This window comes from Histomonas meleagridis (assembly GCF_020186115.1).
Source record: "Histomonas meleagridis strain 2922-C6/04-10x chromosome Unknown contig_92, whole genome shotgun sequence".
NCBI lineage: Eukaryota > Parabasalia > Tritrichomonadida > Dientamoebidae > Histomonas > Histomonas meleagridis.
The window spans coordinates 81,830-97,260 of NW_027150925.1; the positions used below are offsets into that span (position 1 = coordinate 81,830).

Sequence of the window (15,431 nt, forward strand, 5' to 3'; positions counted from 1 at the left end):
ATCACAGCTTCATGTGATTGAAGAATGTGCATACGTTTTGAGATTATCATGTTCATTACTGTTTTGTAATACAGCATCTTATGCACAAAGGTATTGTAACAGGATTAATCCCCTATCCACCAATTTCTTGGTAAAGAAAAACACAAAAAATCACCAATATTCTCAAAGTTTAAAAAAAAGATCAACCAAAATTGCATAATTATGGGTATTTGAGTTTATTTATATTGAGTTTTTTTGGGCTATGTGAGATCATAATCAGTTTATCATTACATAAATTTGTTAAAAGATCACAAAGCTTAATCTCAATGTGAAGTAGTCATATGAGTGTGCTGTTGTGAGCATATTCTGCCTCTTTTCCTTCCATCACGAGGATTAATCCGGTGAATCAACTTGTAAATGAAAAATCGATTAATTTCGAATACATTTTGGTAATTCTTAATTTAAATTAACATTACTTAATATTAAATAAGCATTGTTACTTAGAACAACAATAAAAACACAAATTTTCATGTACACGAAAATGATAAAATCGGTAAAAAGCCAAAACAAAAATTCAATTATTCTTTGTGTTTAGAGTGGAATGTCTTCGATAACATCATCAATTTTGAGAACCATTTTCGCTATTTGTGTTGCCAAAATGAATTGTTCTGATTTTCCATGTAATGTTTCAATAACTTTCTGTTCTTTCATATCATTTGTACCTGTAAACAGTGCGTCAATTCCGAGCGATGTCTTTCCTGTCTCTGCCTGCATCTTCTTCACGTTCTCTACTGTTTCGATTGGCGCGAGTCCGGAGTTCATTGCCAATGCCTGTGGAATACCTTCGAGTGCATTAGCGAACGCGCGCATTGCGTATTGATGTATAGTGCTGTCGGCCTCTGCTGCCTTACGCACTGCTGCAGCCGCTGCAATTTCACTTGCGCCACCGCCATAGACAATACGATTATCGCGAATGAGGTTACGCGCAACACATAACGAGTCATGGATAGAACGTTCGGCCTCTGCAAGCATAAGTTTGTTACCGCCACGAATCAAAAATGTGACACATGGCTCTTTCTCGGCTGCCTCGATAAGAAGAAGATGTTCGCCACTGGTGCCAAATGATAATTCAGTGATCTTTGATGCTGTACCAAGTTTGGAAGAATCAATATCTTCAAATCGTTGGATGATCCTGGCACCTGTGGTAATGGCAAGCTTCTCAATATCACCTCCAAGAACCCAACGAACAGCTGGGAGATGATGCATGCATAAAAGATGATTGGCTTCATCATCAAATCCCCATTGACACATAACAGCTGTAGCTCCTGCTTCTTGAAGCTTCTTAATTTGTTGTATGAAGTATTCTTGCTCTTGTTTGTGTAATTGTGCATATTCCTCTGCTGTTGATATTGTAACATTGATCTTTGTCTTTGGTTTGGGTGGTTCAAATGGACATGTCAAAATGGCAACTTTAGCATTCTCAAGATTACGTGGCATTTGGGAATGACTCCATGTCTTATCGATAACGAGACCGTTAAGCAATTTCGTGTCCTCTAAACGGCCGCCGACCCTACTGACCAATTTGATGCGCTCGAGGTTGACGTCATTACGTTTAAGGTCTGCGACGCGAAGGACGGCATCGACTGACATGGCAGCAAGTTCGTTTCTAAATCTTGAGACGATTTTGCTGTTAAGTGTAGTTTCACATACTTCATCAAGAAGTCTGTGATCTTCTGGTGTAAATTCTAATTTTTCTGAAATTTCTTCAAGTCTTTTTGTTGCTATATCACATGCACGTTCAAAACCTTCAGCAATTCGTAATGGATGAAGTCCACGATCTAGTAAACCAAGAGCTGCTTCTAAAAGACAGCCAGCAAGAACAACAACGGATGTTGTACCATCACCTATTTCATTATCCATTGATTTAGATAAGTCGACAAGTAATTTTGCAACTTGATGTTCTACGTCCATTTCTTTCATGATTGTAGCACCATCATTAGTTACAATAACTTCATTATGTGGAGTAATAATAATTTTATCTAAGCCACGAGGACCTAGAGAAGTTTTGAGAACTGATGTTGTGGCTGTAGCAGCTTGGATGTTTGCACGGAGTGCTTCAATTCCTTTAAGACGTTCCTTTGTTCCCTGGTCTCGGATAACAATAAAAGGGTTACCACGTTCGTCAAACGCCAGCGACATTTTAAAAGTGGCCAGACAGAAATAAACGGTCGTGCCAACAACGGACTTTTGGAGATGTTCATCTTTTTATTTCTTATTTCTCACAATAAACATCCGTCTGCATATGACATCTTTGCGTTTTTGTTCATAAAATTTGTCTCATTAATACCATCCGAAGAAATCCGAAGAAAATTCACTTTCGTTTTTGCAGAGACCGTTAAAATTTGATCAAATTCCAATTTATTCATTCTTTTGCGCTATTTGTTCTCTTACGAACAATTACAAATCCCTCCAAAATCGGTGACAATGGTTCATAAGTCTCGTCCACGAATTCTGCTCTTTGGCCCGATGCCAATATCACTGGCGTATCCAATGTCTGGAATCCCGTGATAGTCCTTGGTCTACCTGCCTGACCCACTACGTCTATAGCTGTACCGACTCTGACCTGCAGCGGGAGGACGTTAAGGTCCTCATCTAACGTCACCAGAAACCGCTGGCCGATAGCCGGCGCCACGAAGAACATCAGTAACGGGTCCTGGTTCAGCACCAGCTCTGTTGTGTTTATGCAAGAGAATGCTACAGCCAAAAGTGAACCCAACGCGACCGGATGTAACAATGTTGAGTCACCATAAGTCGGCGCGAGTGTCATTAATCCTTGTCCTAGTTGAGTCAAACCTTCAGCAATTTGTAACAAGCAAACAATTTGCTGATTACTCTTATGGAACGAAGCTAATGCCCTCAGCACATTGATCGCTCTGCTGTTTTGCGTGCCGGCGGCCAACAAGCCAATGGCTATCGCAGCGTTACAGCATATGTTAGTGTCAGTGTCATGGCCGATGCGGTGTAACGTGTCGACTAATTCAGGCAAAGGATTAGAGATAGATGTCAATGCGTACGCAATGGGCACCATAAGGCGCGCGCTTGGCTTGCCGTATTGTAGTATGTGCTCGAACATTCGTTGCGCCATTTGGCAACTGACTGAGTCACCTAATGCGATCATGGCTATGCCTAAGACTGCTGCAGAGTGTTGTATCGAATCTTCGCCCGTGCAAATGCGTAATAACTCTTGGATGATGAGGACATTACCTGTGCCGGCATACGCACACGCTGTGATTGTGGTTTGCACAAATTTGGATAAAGTGGTGTCCTTGGATGAAGCTTGGATGCATTGGATGATGCTCTTACATTGACTTTGCTTGCCCATAAACATTAAGCCTAAGCCTAACGATAATAATGGAATGTACTTCGATGGAAATGAGTCATCTTCAATGTTTGTGACAATATTTAACAGGGTATTTAAGACTTCGTCATCTGGAGAGCCAACAAATATTAAGCCGGATGCTAGGGCAACATATGAATAGATCCGGGGATTATCTGACTGTAATAATGGTAGTAATAATTCAAAGATATCTCGGCGTACCGACCCGGCATAGGCCATGGCCAAGCCAAAGATGGCGCCAACTAAGATATTGTCTTTGTTTGATTTGAGTGAATCTCCAATAAGTGCAATCGCTGGATCAAACTCACTACGGACTGCTGAAGAGATAATACCTATTCCTGTTAAGGCTCCCATTATAATATTTTCATCTTCTGAGCGAGTATACTTATCTAATACATTAAGTCCTTCTTCAATGTCCCATAAGTTTAACATACCTATGCCTGCTACTGGTACCGATCGATATATTCCTCTATTACGTAATATACTTTCATCACCTCGGTTTGTGGTATAATACAAATCTTCTTTGATACCAGCGTTATGAAAGGCGGCAACAAAGGACTTGGCAAGCATTGGCCATGTCTTATCTTGGCGTGCATTACGATTCCCAATAGTGGCTTGAAGCTGAAGGACATCATCGGGGGTTTTCGGTTTGGACCGCCCCAAACGGTTTGACACTTCAATGAAGCGACGATAGAGCTCTGTGTTTGTCGCAATGTCGACAAGTTCGCTATCCATGTCATCAAAGACTATTAATTGACGAGCAAGAAGAAATGCTAATTGTTTCTTTTCACTTTCGTCAGTACAATTTGTGAATATGTCATGCATTAGTTCATGATCATTTAATTTAAGGGCAATAACCATGCTTTGAACAGTCTTGTGGAGATTGGCATAGATCTTTTCAACAGTATGGAGAACTTGACTATTGACTGGATCTGGAAGATAATTATAACATTGTAAAAGATAAGTACATACACGTACATGAGATTCTTCATCAACAAGAGCAATAATGTCATCAAGTTTTTCAACATTGAGAAGAAGATCACATGCATCTGGTTCATCGTTATGATCCATGTAATATTTAGCAATTTGGGCAATTAATGGGTTTAAATCAACGCCTGCTGGGACGTCTTCGGGATGATCATATGCGCGAGTTAAAACGAGTGTAAGACATCTCACATATTCATGACCCCAACTTCCGATGTTTTCAATGGGACAAGCAAGACGGTAAATGAGAATATCATAACTGGTTTCGATTTTGATAATGGAAAGAAGGGAAAGAAGATCAGCTAACTTCCTCTTAAATTCATCGTTTGAAAATGTGTTATATGAATTGATCATATCATCAAGATAAGGAACAAGGTGTTTCATGGGTTTGGGAACTGAAGCCATTGATGATGTTGACTTTTTTAATTCATCAATGAGAAAATCAACTGCTTGAATTCGCTCTTCAAGATTTCCTTTGCATAAAATTTCAACATTATCACGTAATTTAGCAACCAAGATTTCGTCTGTTGATGCTTGGACCTGTTCAACTTCGGGCATTTTATAATTAGTCGAACAAACCGCACCTAACCGCCAATAATTTTTTGCACTTTTTAAAAATCTGAACCCAGATATTTGAATTGATTATGATCGTCATCTAAAGAGAACGTTAATTTTTTCTACAATTTTTCTAAATTGTGATTAATGTTTTCTTGTTTTCACTTGTTAAAATATATTATATATTTTAAAGTCGCACAACGAAGACTGGATAATTTTTTCTTTGACTGAATTGCTGATTTGCTAGTTCCAAAATACTTTTTAAATATTTCAAATTTCCTGAAAATATGTCATTTAATGAAATGAATTAATATATCATAATACTAAAAAGTAAACTAATATCTTTATTTATTAATGCTTTATTATTCCAACGCCAATTACTCCTTCCAATTTCCCGATAGTTTCTTGGAAGTCTATTTGATTTTCATCAATTGTTAACAAACAATTTTGAATATCTTCGTTCTCTGTTAAATTCGAATTTTTAATCTCGACAATATTAATTTTATTTTCCGTGCAACAATTTACGATTTTTCCAAGTGCATCACTATGTCTTATCATTAAAGTTATGTTTTTCATTTGCTGATTAACAATTGCCGAATTTATTTGATTTAAAATTTTCCCATATTTAACAAAATTAACAACAATTTTTGTCGCTTCTTTTGCAATCATTTCGAACGATTGCTTAGTATATGATGCAATATGACATGTCGCACTCGATGCTATTTCGGCAACTTCTGTCAGCGAAAAGTCAGCGTTTGTTGCAATTGGTTCTTCGTCATATGTGTCCAAGCCAACGAGTAAATATTTCTCTTCGACGGCACCCATTAAAGCTTGCGTATCTACAACGCTAGCGCATGAAGTGTTAACAAATATAGAATCTTCTTGGACAAAATCAAAAAAAGTTTTGTTGATCAAATGATAATTGGAATTATTTGAATTATCAATATGAACTGAAATTACATCACATGTTTTGGCAATGTCATTTAAGTCAGTGACATACTCAACGCCTTGAATATTGTTGGATGAGCTGGAATCGATTTTATCCCAAACTTTGATTTTCATATTCATGGATTGAAGATGTTTAATAAGTGTTCTTGCAGCATTGCCAGTGCCAATTAAACCTGCAACACGACCTGAAAGACCATTACAGTTCATAAAAAATTTTTGTCGCCACTCACCTCTTCTTAAATGATCTGTATTTTGTACAATTGACCGACTACAAGCTAATATATGGGCAAGAGTTAGTTCTGCTATGGCATCATCACACATATTTGGAGTATCACAAACAATAATTCCTCTTTTTGAAGCAGCTTTGATATCAATTTTGCCAGGACCTGTACCGCAACGTATAATAATATTTAGTTTTGTTCCTAAATTTATAACATCTTCAGTGATTTCGGTTAAGTTGCATAATAAAATTGAAAAATTAGGAATTATTTTCAAAAGTTCTTCATGAGATAAATTTGTTTTGTGGGTTACTTCTAAGCCAAAATTTTGGAGCTCTTGAAGATAATGAGATGGAAATGGATTTGTTACAAGAACTTTCGCCATTTAAAGCAAAGAAATGAATCAATCCACAAAAAAAACAAAAAAATCTCCTCCCGTGTGGCTCGAACACACGACTTCCAGATTAACAGTCTGACACTCTAACCAACTGAGTTAGGGAGGAAGTCTGATGAATTTTAGATAATTAATATACAGTTATTAAATTAAACTAAAACAAATGATGATCATTCCAAAAAAAAATTTAGATGTTATATTTTATGTTTTCAAATAATATTATGAAATTATTCATATTATTTAATACGGTACATATGAAAGCATCTTCACCTGATCATCCAAAAATAAATAAATTGATAATAATGATAAACAAATTCCTTTGCTTTATGTAAAGCATAAATATAATATTAACTCATATATTAATAAAAATTCCATTTACCAAATGAGTACATATTTAATTTATATCATATATTAAATAGTTTTTACTAATCAAAAAATCTAAAGTGGATTCCAATCATTTTACGGAGAGAATTTTTCAATAATTTATCGTTCAAATGAAAATATTGTCAGAAGATTTTCTCTTCAACAACATGGAAAAAACTTAAAACTCTGCGTTATCATAATAAATATCAAAATTTTAATTTTCAAAAAGTAATTAAATATTTACAACAATCATTTCATTTAACACACGACAGGATATCAAATTATTCTGAAAACTTTTGATCTTTACCACAGTTCAATTACGTATCATGTGGGATAAAACAAATAAAACTTGAAAATTCATATTGTTTAGAAGCACTTGCGGTGAACAATTCCTGGTCCAGCTTCGTTGTATTCGTCACGTGTGATAACCATTTGTGGGAATGTGGCAAGGGAGGCGAGGATGGAGCCACCGATCCAAACTGCGTACTTACGTTCTGGTGGAGCGACGACTTTGATCTTCATTGTTGGTGGTGCGAGGCGGACCATTTCCTTCTCCATACGTTCTGGGAGACCTTCGAACATTGTGGTACCACCAGAGAGAACAATGTTAGCGTAGAGATCCTTACGGACATCAATATCGCATGCCATGATGGAGTTGAAGAGGGTTTGGTCAATACCTTCGAATTCGAAGCCGTTGAAGTGTGGCTTGAAAAGAAGTTCTGGGCACCTGAAGCGCTCGTTGGCGATGGTGATGACGTTGCCATCTGGAAGTGTGTATGAGATGTCGCATTCGGATGTTGTGGCGGCCTTGTTCATTTCTTCATCGAAATCAAGAGCAACATATGCGTGCTTCTCCTTGATGTCACGAACAATTTCCTTTTCGGCGGATGTTGTGAAGGTGTAACCACGTTCGTTGAGGATCTTTTGGAGGTAGGCTGTGAGATCACGACCAGCAAGGTTGATACGCATGATGGCGTGTGGAAGGGAGTAACCTTCGTAGATTGGAACTGTGTGGGAAACACCATCACCTGCATCGAAAACGATACCGGTTGTACGACCTGATGAGTAAAGGGAAAGAACGGCTTGGATACCAACATAGAATGCTGGAACGTTGAATGTTTCGAATTGGAGTTGGATCATCTTTTCACGGTTGGCCTTTGGGTTCATTGGGGCTTCTGTAAGAAGAACTGGGTGTTCAGCTGGGTCAACACGTAATTCGTTGTAGAAGGTGTGGTGCCAGATCTTTTCCATATCGTCCCAGTTGGTAACGATACCGTGTTCAATTGGGTACTTGAGGATAAGGATACCTGCCTTAGCGCATGCTTCATCACCAACATATGTATCCTTGTTTTGACCACCTGCGATTGTTTGGACATACTTTGGACGACCAACAATTGATGGGAAAACTGAGCGTGGTGCTTCATCACCAGCGAAACCAGCTTTGCACATACCGGAACCATTATCGATAACTAATGTTTGAACTTCGTCTTCAGCCATTAGAAAGAAGTGAAATGAAACCACATGAAAGGACAGCGGACAAAGTCTTCATTCAACGATAGGTCAAACGGCAGCGGTTTTTGATGAAAAAGTTGTCGATTTTTTCGTTTGTGGGGTATAACCAACGGTTATTGTTCACTTTTTTGGCGGGGAATGTTCTATCATGAAAATCCCTTAAAATTCTTTAGTCGCAAGTATTGTAATTATGCTCCTATATTAAAATATTAGCTATGATTCCTTCTGTAAATATTTCTTACGAAAAATATCATGTTTATGTGAAGGAGGACTTTGGTTATATGAAACCATTTCTTGCCGATTAGAAAATTGAATATTAATTGAATTGTTAACGATCACGAAAAAAAATTTTGCCAACATTTTTATCTTAAAATTCTGAATATATATTATTTATCAAAATATATATTGCTAATTTTTGCTGATTCATTTATAATATTTACATTATTTCATTTTTTTTCTTTTTCAAAAATGAAATAATTATAAAATCAGAATTTCTAAATTTAATATCAAAATTGCGATAAATATTAATATACACATGTTCCTTCAAATTTATTTTCAAAAATGTATTGGAAGATTGATGTTTTGTAAAACTATTTTTATTGCTTCCACAAAGTTTATCTAAGCGATAAAGATTATTTTCACATCAAATGTCCGCAGGATTAAAAAAGGTACGTCTATCCATTCATAAAGAGAAAATCGATCCACCAAATGAAAATGTAGAACATGCAGATGCAAGTACGCAGTTTGTTCCCCAAGACGGATTTTTTACCAAAGATGAAATTGCTCAATGTGAAAGTGATGAAATTATTCCATGGGATTCACCATCGCTACAAGCACCCTTATGTTCGTGGTCTCAGTTTCCTCTCAAACCTAGTGAACAACTTAAAATTCTTGTTGATTTTTTTAATCCAACAAATGATGAATAGCGCACTCTTTAAATTTCTTTTTAATGTTGTTACATATAAAAAAAATTGTTTTAATAGTCTTGTTTTTTTTTTTCTTTTTTCCTTGGAAAATCAATTTTTTTTGGGTGCCCCGATAGCAAATAATGAGAAGAAAAGATAAAAAAGACTATTCGACTTTAAAACTGTGGGTTAAATATCTCACGGCAAAAGAAAATGATTCGTGGATTTCTACATCGAATTTGGATCCAGATTTTGCCCTTATTTGCCAAAAGTTATATTCAACCAAATCTTCACTTTCCAAGAAAAAAACATCAAGAAGTGACTTGAACAATGAAGAACGCGTTATAGAAATCTTTCAACTAAATCAAAGTTTAACAGAAACACAAATTAAATTTGTTGAATTCTTAGATATCAATAAACATATTTTATTCCACAAAACCCACAAAGCTACACAATTTCTTGTTCCCTATTTCATACGTATTTTTATTCAATTTATTGTTTACTTTCGTAATATACTTAAAAACATTGATACTTGTTCATTAATTGATACCAATCGTTATATTACTGTTATAAGATTGGCTTTAGAGATCACATCTTCAGATTTAAATCTTATTTTAAATGATTTTATTTTAAATCTTCCACAATGTAAATTTGATGCATCAATTTTTGAGCATCCTAAACTTAAAGAATTCAACATTTCTCTTGCAATTACCATAAAACCCAAGATTTGTACTCACGATAATTTAGCAGTCAGGAAGTCACTTTTTCAGTTGACCGTTTGTTACTTTGAATTTTTAAGTCGACGAATTTCCCAATTAAATCAACATGAATATAACTATATTATATTATTTTTAGAAGAGGTTACTATCTATGGGTATGGTCTTTTAGCAATTCCTCAGAACGACATTTTTTCACATTTCATTCAAGATTGTTTATTAATTATCAATAACTTATCTACTATTCCATGTAATGAGAACATCTTAAAATTACTTTGTAACAACATCTTAATTGCATTTGAGAGGTTAATTTTATGGGACAAAAACAAGAATTTTTATTCTGTTTTTGTTATGAGTGATTTATGTGCTTCAATTATCTTATATCCATTATGGAGTTTCCAAAAGTTTTATGAGCCTAAGACAATAAAACATGATATTTCATCGATTCTAAGTCGTAAAGTTATAAGGGAAAACATGAGTTTTGATTATTCATTTCGAGAAGGCGAACCATTTGTTTATGATGAAAATCTACCGAAATTCCAAATCCAATCAAACAATCAAGTTAATCAATCAATAGTTTCAAGCATTAGTTTATTTTATAACTTATTAAATGCTATAAATGATCGAGAGTTTAATAAGTCAGTATTAAGTTTTGCGCAACAATTTATTAATAATCAGAACAAAACTAAAAATGAAATTATTGAAATTATTTATGAAATATCTGTAATATTTTCGAATATAAATATTAAAATTGATAATTCATTAGATTTTTCATTTTTGTTCCATCCAAATATATTAACTATTGAAGATAATGGAGAAGAATTAGAATTATCATATTTGGCACGATTTGAATTATATAATTTAACATATAAATTATATCAATTATCAGATGAAATTGCTTATGTATTATTTGAGAAATTAGCATCGATATTTAATGATATTATTATATGTGATGAAATAATTTCTGTTTTGATTTTATTATATGAAGAAAATAGTGTTCGTTTTGCTGAATGTTTCCCATCTAAATCATTTGTTGAATCATTAACATTTTATAGTAATTCAATTCATGGAAATACAGTATCACAAAAACGATTTTATTATTTAATAACAAAATTATTTGAAAATGATATAATTGTCGATTATTTTTTTGTTAATATAATATTTGTAGAAAATTTATTTCGGAAATTATTTGATTTTGAAATGAATGAGTTCATATTAAAGTTATTATTAAAAACTATTGGAAGAATTAATAATTCAACAATATTTAATAACTTAATTCAAACTATAATTCGAATATTATCGAATTATAAATCGAATTCTAATAATTGGATTAAAATTGCTCAACAATTACCAATTATTTTCGATGAAATAATTAAGAATAAAAACATTGATTTGTTATCATTGTTTGTTGATTCGAATCATATTTCGAATTTATTAACAATATTAAGAGATCCTGAAAAAGAAGGAATTGTCTTTTCGATTATACATATGATTGGTTCGTTATCAACATTTCCTGAAATCCAAAAGAAATTAAATTCAGTTCGTTTTTATCAAACTGATTTTGAAAGTTTTGATAATATTAAAATCACTCCTAATTTAATTAAATCAATTACATATTTAATATTTAATAAAGAGATTTTAATTGATGGAACTAATATACCAATATCGCGTCATTTAATTACTAATGTTGATGGGATATGTTTAGCACATTATATTACAATGAATGATAATTTCCATGAAATTCTTTTTAGGTTTTTAGCTAATGCAGTGAATGAATTATTCGAAAATCAATTAACTGTATATCGATCTGAATTTTATCGATTTGCTTATCAATATATTATTGAACATAATGTTACAACAATAACTTCATCATTCTTAAGTATCTTAAAGCCAATGCTTCAATGGAACTTTCCACCATTTGTATTTAATGAATTAATTGAAAGTCAATCAGATGAACAAATTAAAATGATCTTAACTAATGTAATTACACGTGAATCATATGAATTTCCTCGTGCATTTATATTCTTAAGTCAAGAAAAATCGGGTATTATAATAAAAGGTATTCCGACTTATATAATTAATGGTCGACATGCAATATTAATATCATTTTGTATTGATTCTTTTTCACATTCTAATCAAACGTTATATGAATTCTTTACATTTGATGATATAAATGACTCAAATAATAATAGTAATAACCCAAATAATTTACGATTTTCTTTAAAGGTTAATCAAGGTAAACTTCAATTATATATAAATAATCAATTAATATCTGAATCACCCGAATTCTTAAAGACTCAAAAATGGTATTTCTTGGCTTCTTCTATCTTTAATCATAAGTTAACAGCAGCTATAGGTGGTGCAAAATATTTAGAAGCAAATTTGTCCACATTTGAATTCCCTAAAGATCAACAAGTAAAAGCAATTTTCGGACATAACTTAAATGGAATGATATCATCGATATATATCTTTAAACATAACATTTTGGAACATGATTTAATATCAATCTCTAAAATCGAAGCGCGATTAACATTATCAATGAATTTTGGTGATGAAGCACAACTTGAATTAAAAATGATACCATTTGAACATAAGGATCAAATATTGTCGAATTTAGTTAATCAAAAAACATCACATTTCATATATGCGAAAGGTTATATATGTTCACAAGCTACAAATATATTCCAAACATTAATTGAACAAAATGGATTATTAAAACTTATAAAGAAAACGAAAACGCCAAATTCATTTATCTTTATTATGAATTTAATAAAGAATATACTTGATATCCAACCTAAACTTGAAAAGAAAATATTTTCTATAAATCCTTTAAATGTTTATATTAATTCATTTAAATCTGTTGATCCGAATGCTTATGATAAAACAGTAATTCCTTCAATCATTAATTTATTTGATACATTTAAAATAGAAGAATATAAAATACATTTTTTCGTATATTATTTATTAGATTTAAATTTTTGGAAAAGTATAAATTTAGAATTATATCAATGTTTAATATCAAAATATGGATTAAACATTATAGCAACAAACTCTAAATATATACAATATTTACATCCTTTAAATATATTAAAATTAATTCCTGAAGAAGATATAAAATATCGAAAATTTTTATGGAAATTCTTTAAAATCATTTTCACTCAAACTGCTGATGAAGAAATTATTAATGAAGTAATAAACTTCTCACAAAATAATAACGACGAATTAATACTTGAACTTGGATTTTCATTTTTTTGTCAAGCCGAAACTGATGTAATTATTAATATGTTAAGGAATAACTTTAATTTATTGTTTTATACTTTTTATAAGAAATTAAATGATTCGAAAAATTTCGATTTTTGTAAAAATGATTTATTTACGAAAAATGATTTCTTTTCAATCAAAACTAAAATTATGTCTTTAGCTGATCATTATGTATTTCATTTAACAATGTTAATATTATTAACACAATTTTTTGAAGAAGATTTTCTAAAAGAAGTTTTAAACGACTTAAAAACAAAACAAAAGTTAATAATTAGTAATCGATTTTCATTGCCTTGGTGTTTATTTTTGTTTTTGAAATACTCTGAGAATAACTTTGTATATAATTTCTTGATATTAATCTTTGAGTCTAACTTGAGCTTTTTTAAACAATTTTTATGGTTCTTTAAAATCGTTTCATTAAAATTCCATATAAATCCATCGAAATATATATCAAACTTGTTGAATTCGATATTTAATATGATATCGACTGAGTTTGGAATTTTTAAGTTTTTTAGAGTATTGTTCGAAAATATTTTTATTACGATTAATAATATCCCGAATAATTTGGATGATAATATTCATCAAATTTCATTTAATGATATTATCGAAGTTTTTAATCAAAATGAAATTTTGGAATTTTGTGCATGTTCAAATGTTAATGATTATTATAACTTAGCATTAAAAGTCATGAGAATTATTTTGGATACATCGAATATCGAATCTGAAAGTTTATTCATCGTTTATATGGTATCAAGTTTGATCGAATATAACCCAATGAACTTGAAGATTCCGATTTCGGTGTTACAACATTTGACGTTTTATGAATCGCACGCTAAGTTCATTGAGGAGTTCTTGAACAAAAAACAAATTTCGAAGAATTTTTTGATGTTCTTCCCACAAAATAGACAGGGAAAAAATGAGGATTACAAGGTTGAGATAAAAAAGGCGTTGGACAAGTTGATTGGATCGGTTGAAGAATTGTATAAATCGTTCCAGAAGACACTGAAAATCGATGCAGATACAGACTTTAAGTGTTAAACGGTTCTATAGTTTATAAGTTATTTTTTTTTTAAGAATTTAAATAATGTGATATAAAATTTTTTATTAACACGTGATCAAGAATTTAAGTGGTGTCAAAATATATTATTTCTGTTCTATCTGATAAGATTTTGCGTTTATGAAAAAAGATACAATTGAATTTTTCTTTTGACCTTTATTCAGAATGTAAAATGATACTTGGAATACAGCATCTTTATTTTGGAGTTTGTTACATTTTGACAGAACAAAACTTTTAGAATCAACGTCACAAAAAAATGTGTTTTGGTACATTATTAAAACAGAATAAACAAATTTTTCACACTAAAAAATGTTTATTGACATATATTTCGAAGGAATGATAAAAAACATTTTTTAATGAAATATGTTATTATTCACATTTTTATCTTCTTGGAAATCAGCTGCAAATGGATCTTCTTCAATGTTATGCACGCTCACTTTACTAGTAAAATCACTCAAAACTTCAACATTTTGTTGATCAGATACTTCGCTTGTGATTTCACTTTCAATAGTGTGTTTTATGTTTCGATTATGGAAAATTAATGCATAAAGTAATGCAATAACTATTATAATTGCAACTAAAATCGCAACTACAATTGAAATAATAATTACGTTTGTTTTACTTTTGTTTGCTAATAGAGATGTTTGTTGGAAAATGGTAAAGAATTCGGAATAAAAACTAAAATATGTGGTATAAAATATTATAGTATATTTGTAGTATATAAACTTTGTATTAAAATATGTAATTTTAGATCCAATAAAAGTAAATGTATAAGAATTTGACATATATGTATAGTTGAAAAATGTTTTGGCAATTGATATTAAATATGTTATCAAATATGAATAAGAAAATGTAAAATCAGGTGAAAACTCTGAAACCGCATTTGATGAAATGAATGAAAATAATTCAGTGAATAAATTTGATCTTGTAAATGTATTTGAGTCACTAAATGAATTTGATTTTGTAAATGTGTTTGAATTAAAAAATGTATTTGAGTTCCTAAATGAATTTGATTGAGTGAATGTGTTTGAATTAGAGAATGTATTTGATTTAGTGAAAGAATTTGATTCAGTGAATGTTTTTGTAGATATAATTGGCATTTGGAAGCTCTTTATTTCTCCAATGTTACCAGCACAATCAAC

The 15,431-nt window shown here is 31.9% G+C and overlaps 4 protein-coding genes across 4 annotated transcripts; all 4 read right to left on the reverse strand.

Moving 5' to 3' along the window:
- Positions 1 to 570: 570 nt before the first annotated feature.
- GO595_009637 (T-complex protein 1 subunit epsilon) lies at positions 571 to 2,178 on the reverse strand (the record flags this gene model as incomplete). Its single annotated transcript, XM_067923344.1, has 1 exon — positions 571 to 2,178. One exon carries the CDS (start codon positions 2,176 to 2,178, stop codon positions 571 to 573), a length of 1,608 nt encoding a protein of 535 aa, XP_067770165.1.
- A 223-nt stretch (positions 2,179 to 2,401) lies between these two features.
- GO595_009638 (26S proteasome non-ATPase regulatory subunit 2) lies at positions 2,402 to 4,918 on the reverse strand (the record flags this gene model as incomplete). The annotated part of the gene is made up of 1 exon (XM_067923346.1): positions 2,402 to 4,918. One exon carries the CDS (start codon positions 4,916 to 4,918, stop codon positions 2,402 to 2,404), a length of 2,517 nt encoding a protein of 838 aa, XP_067770166.1.
- A 348-nt stretch (positions 4,919 to 5,266) lies between these two features.
- On the reverse strand, positions 5,267 to 6,070 carry GO595_009639 (hydroxyacid dehydrogenase; the record flags this gene model as incomplete). The annotated part of the gene is made up of 1 exon (XM_067923347.1): positions 5,267 to 6,070. One exon carries the CDS (start codon positions 6,068 to 6,070, stop codon positions 5,267 to 5,269), a length of 804 nt encoding a protein of 267 aa, XP_067770167.1.
- A 1,134-nt stretch (positions 6,071 to 7,204) lies between these two features.
- Positions 7,205 to 8,335, reverse strand: GO595_009640 (actin; the record flags this gene model as incomplete). The annotated part of the gene is made up of 1 exon (XM_067923348.1): positions 7,205 to 8,335. One exon carries the CDS (start codon positions 8,333 to 8,335, stop codon positions 7,205 to 7,207), a length of 1,131 nt encoding a protein of 376 aa, XP_067770168.1.
- Positions 8,336 to 15,431: the final 7,096 nt, after the last annotated feature.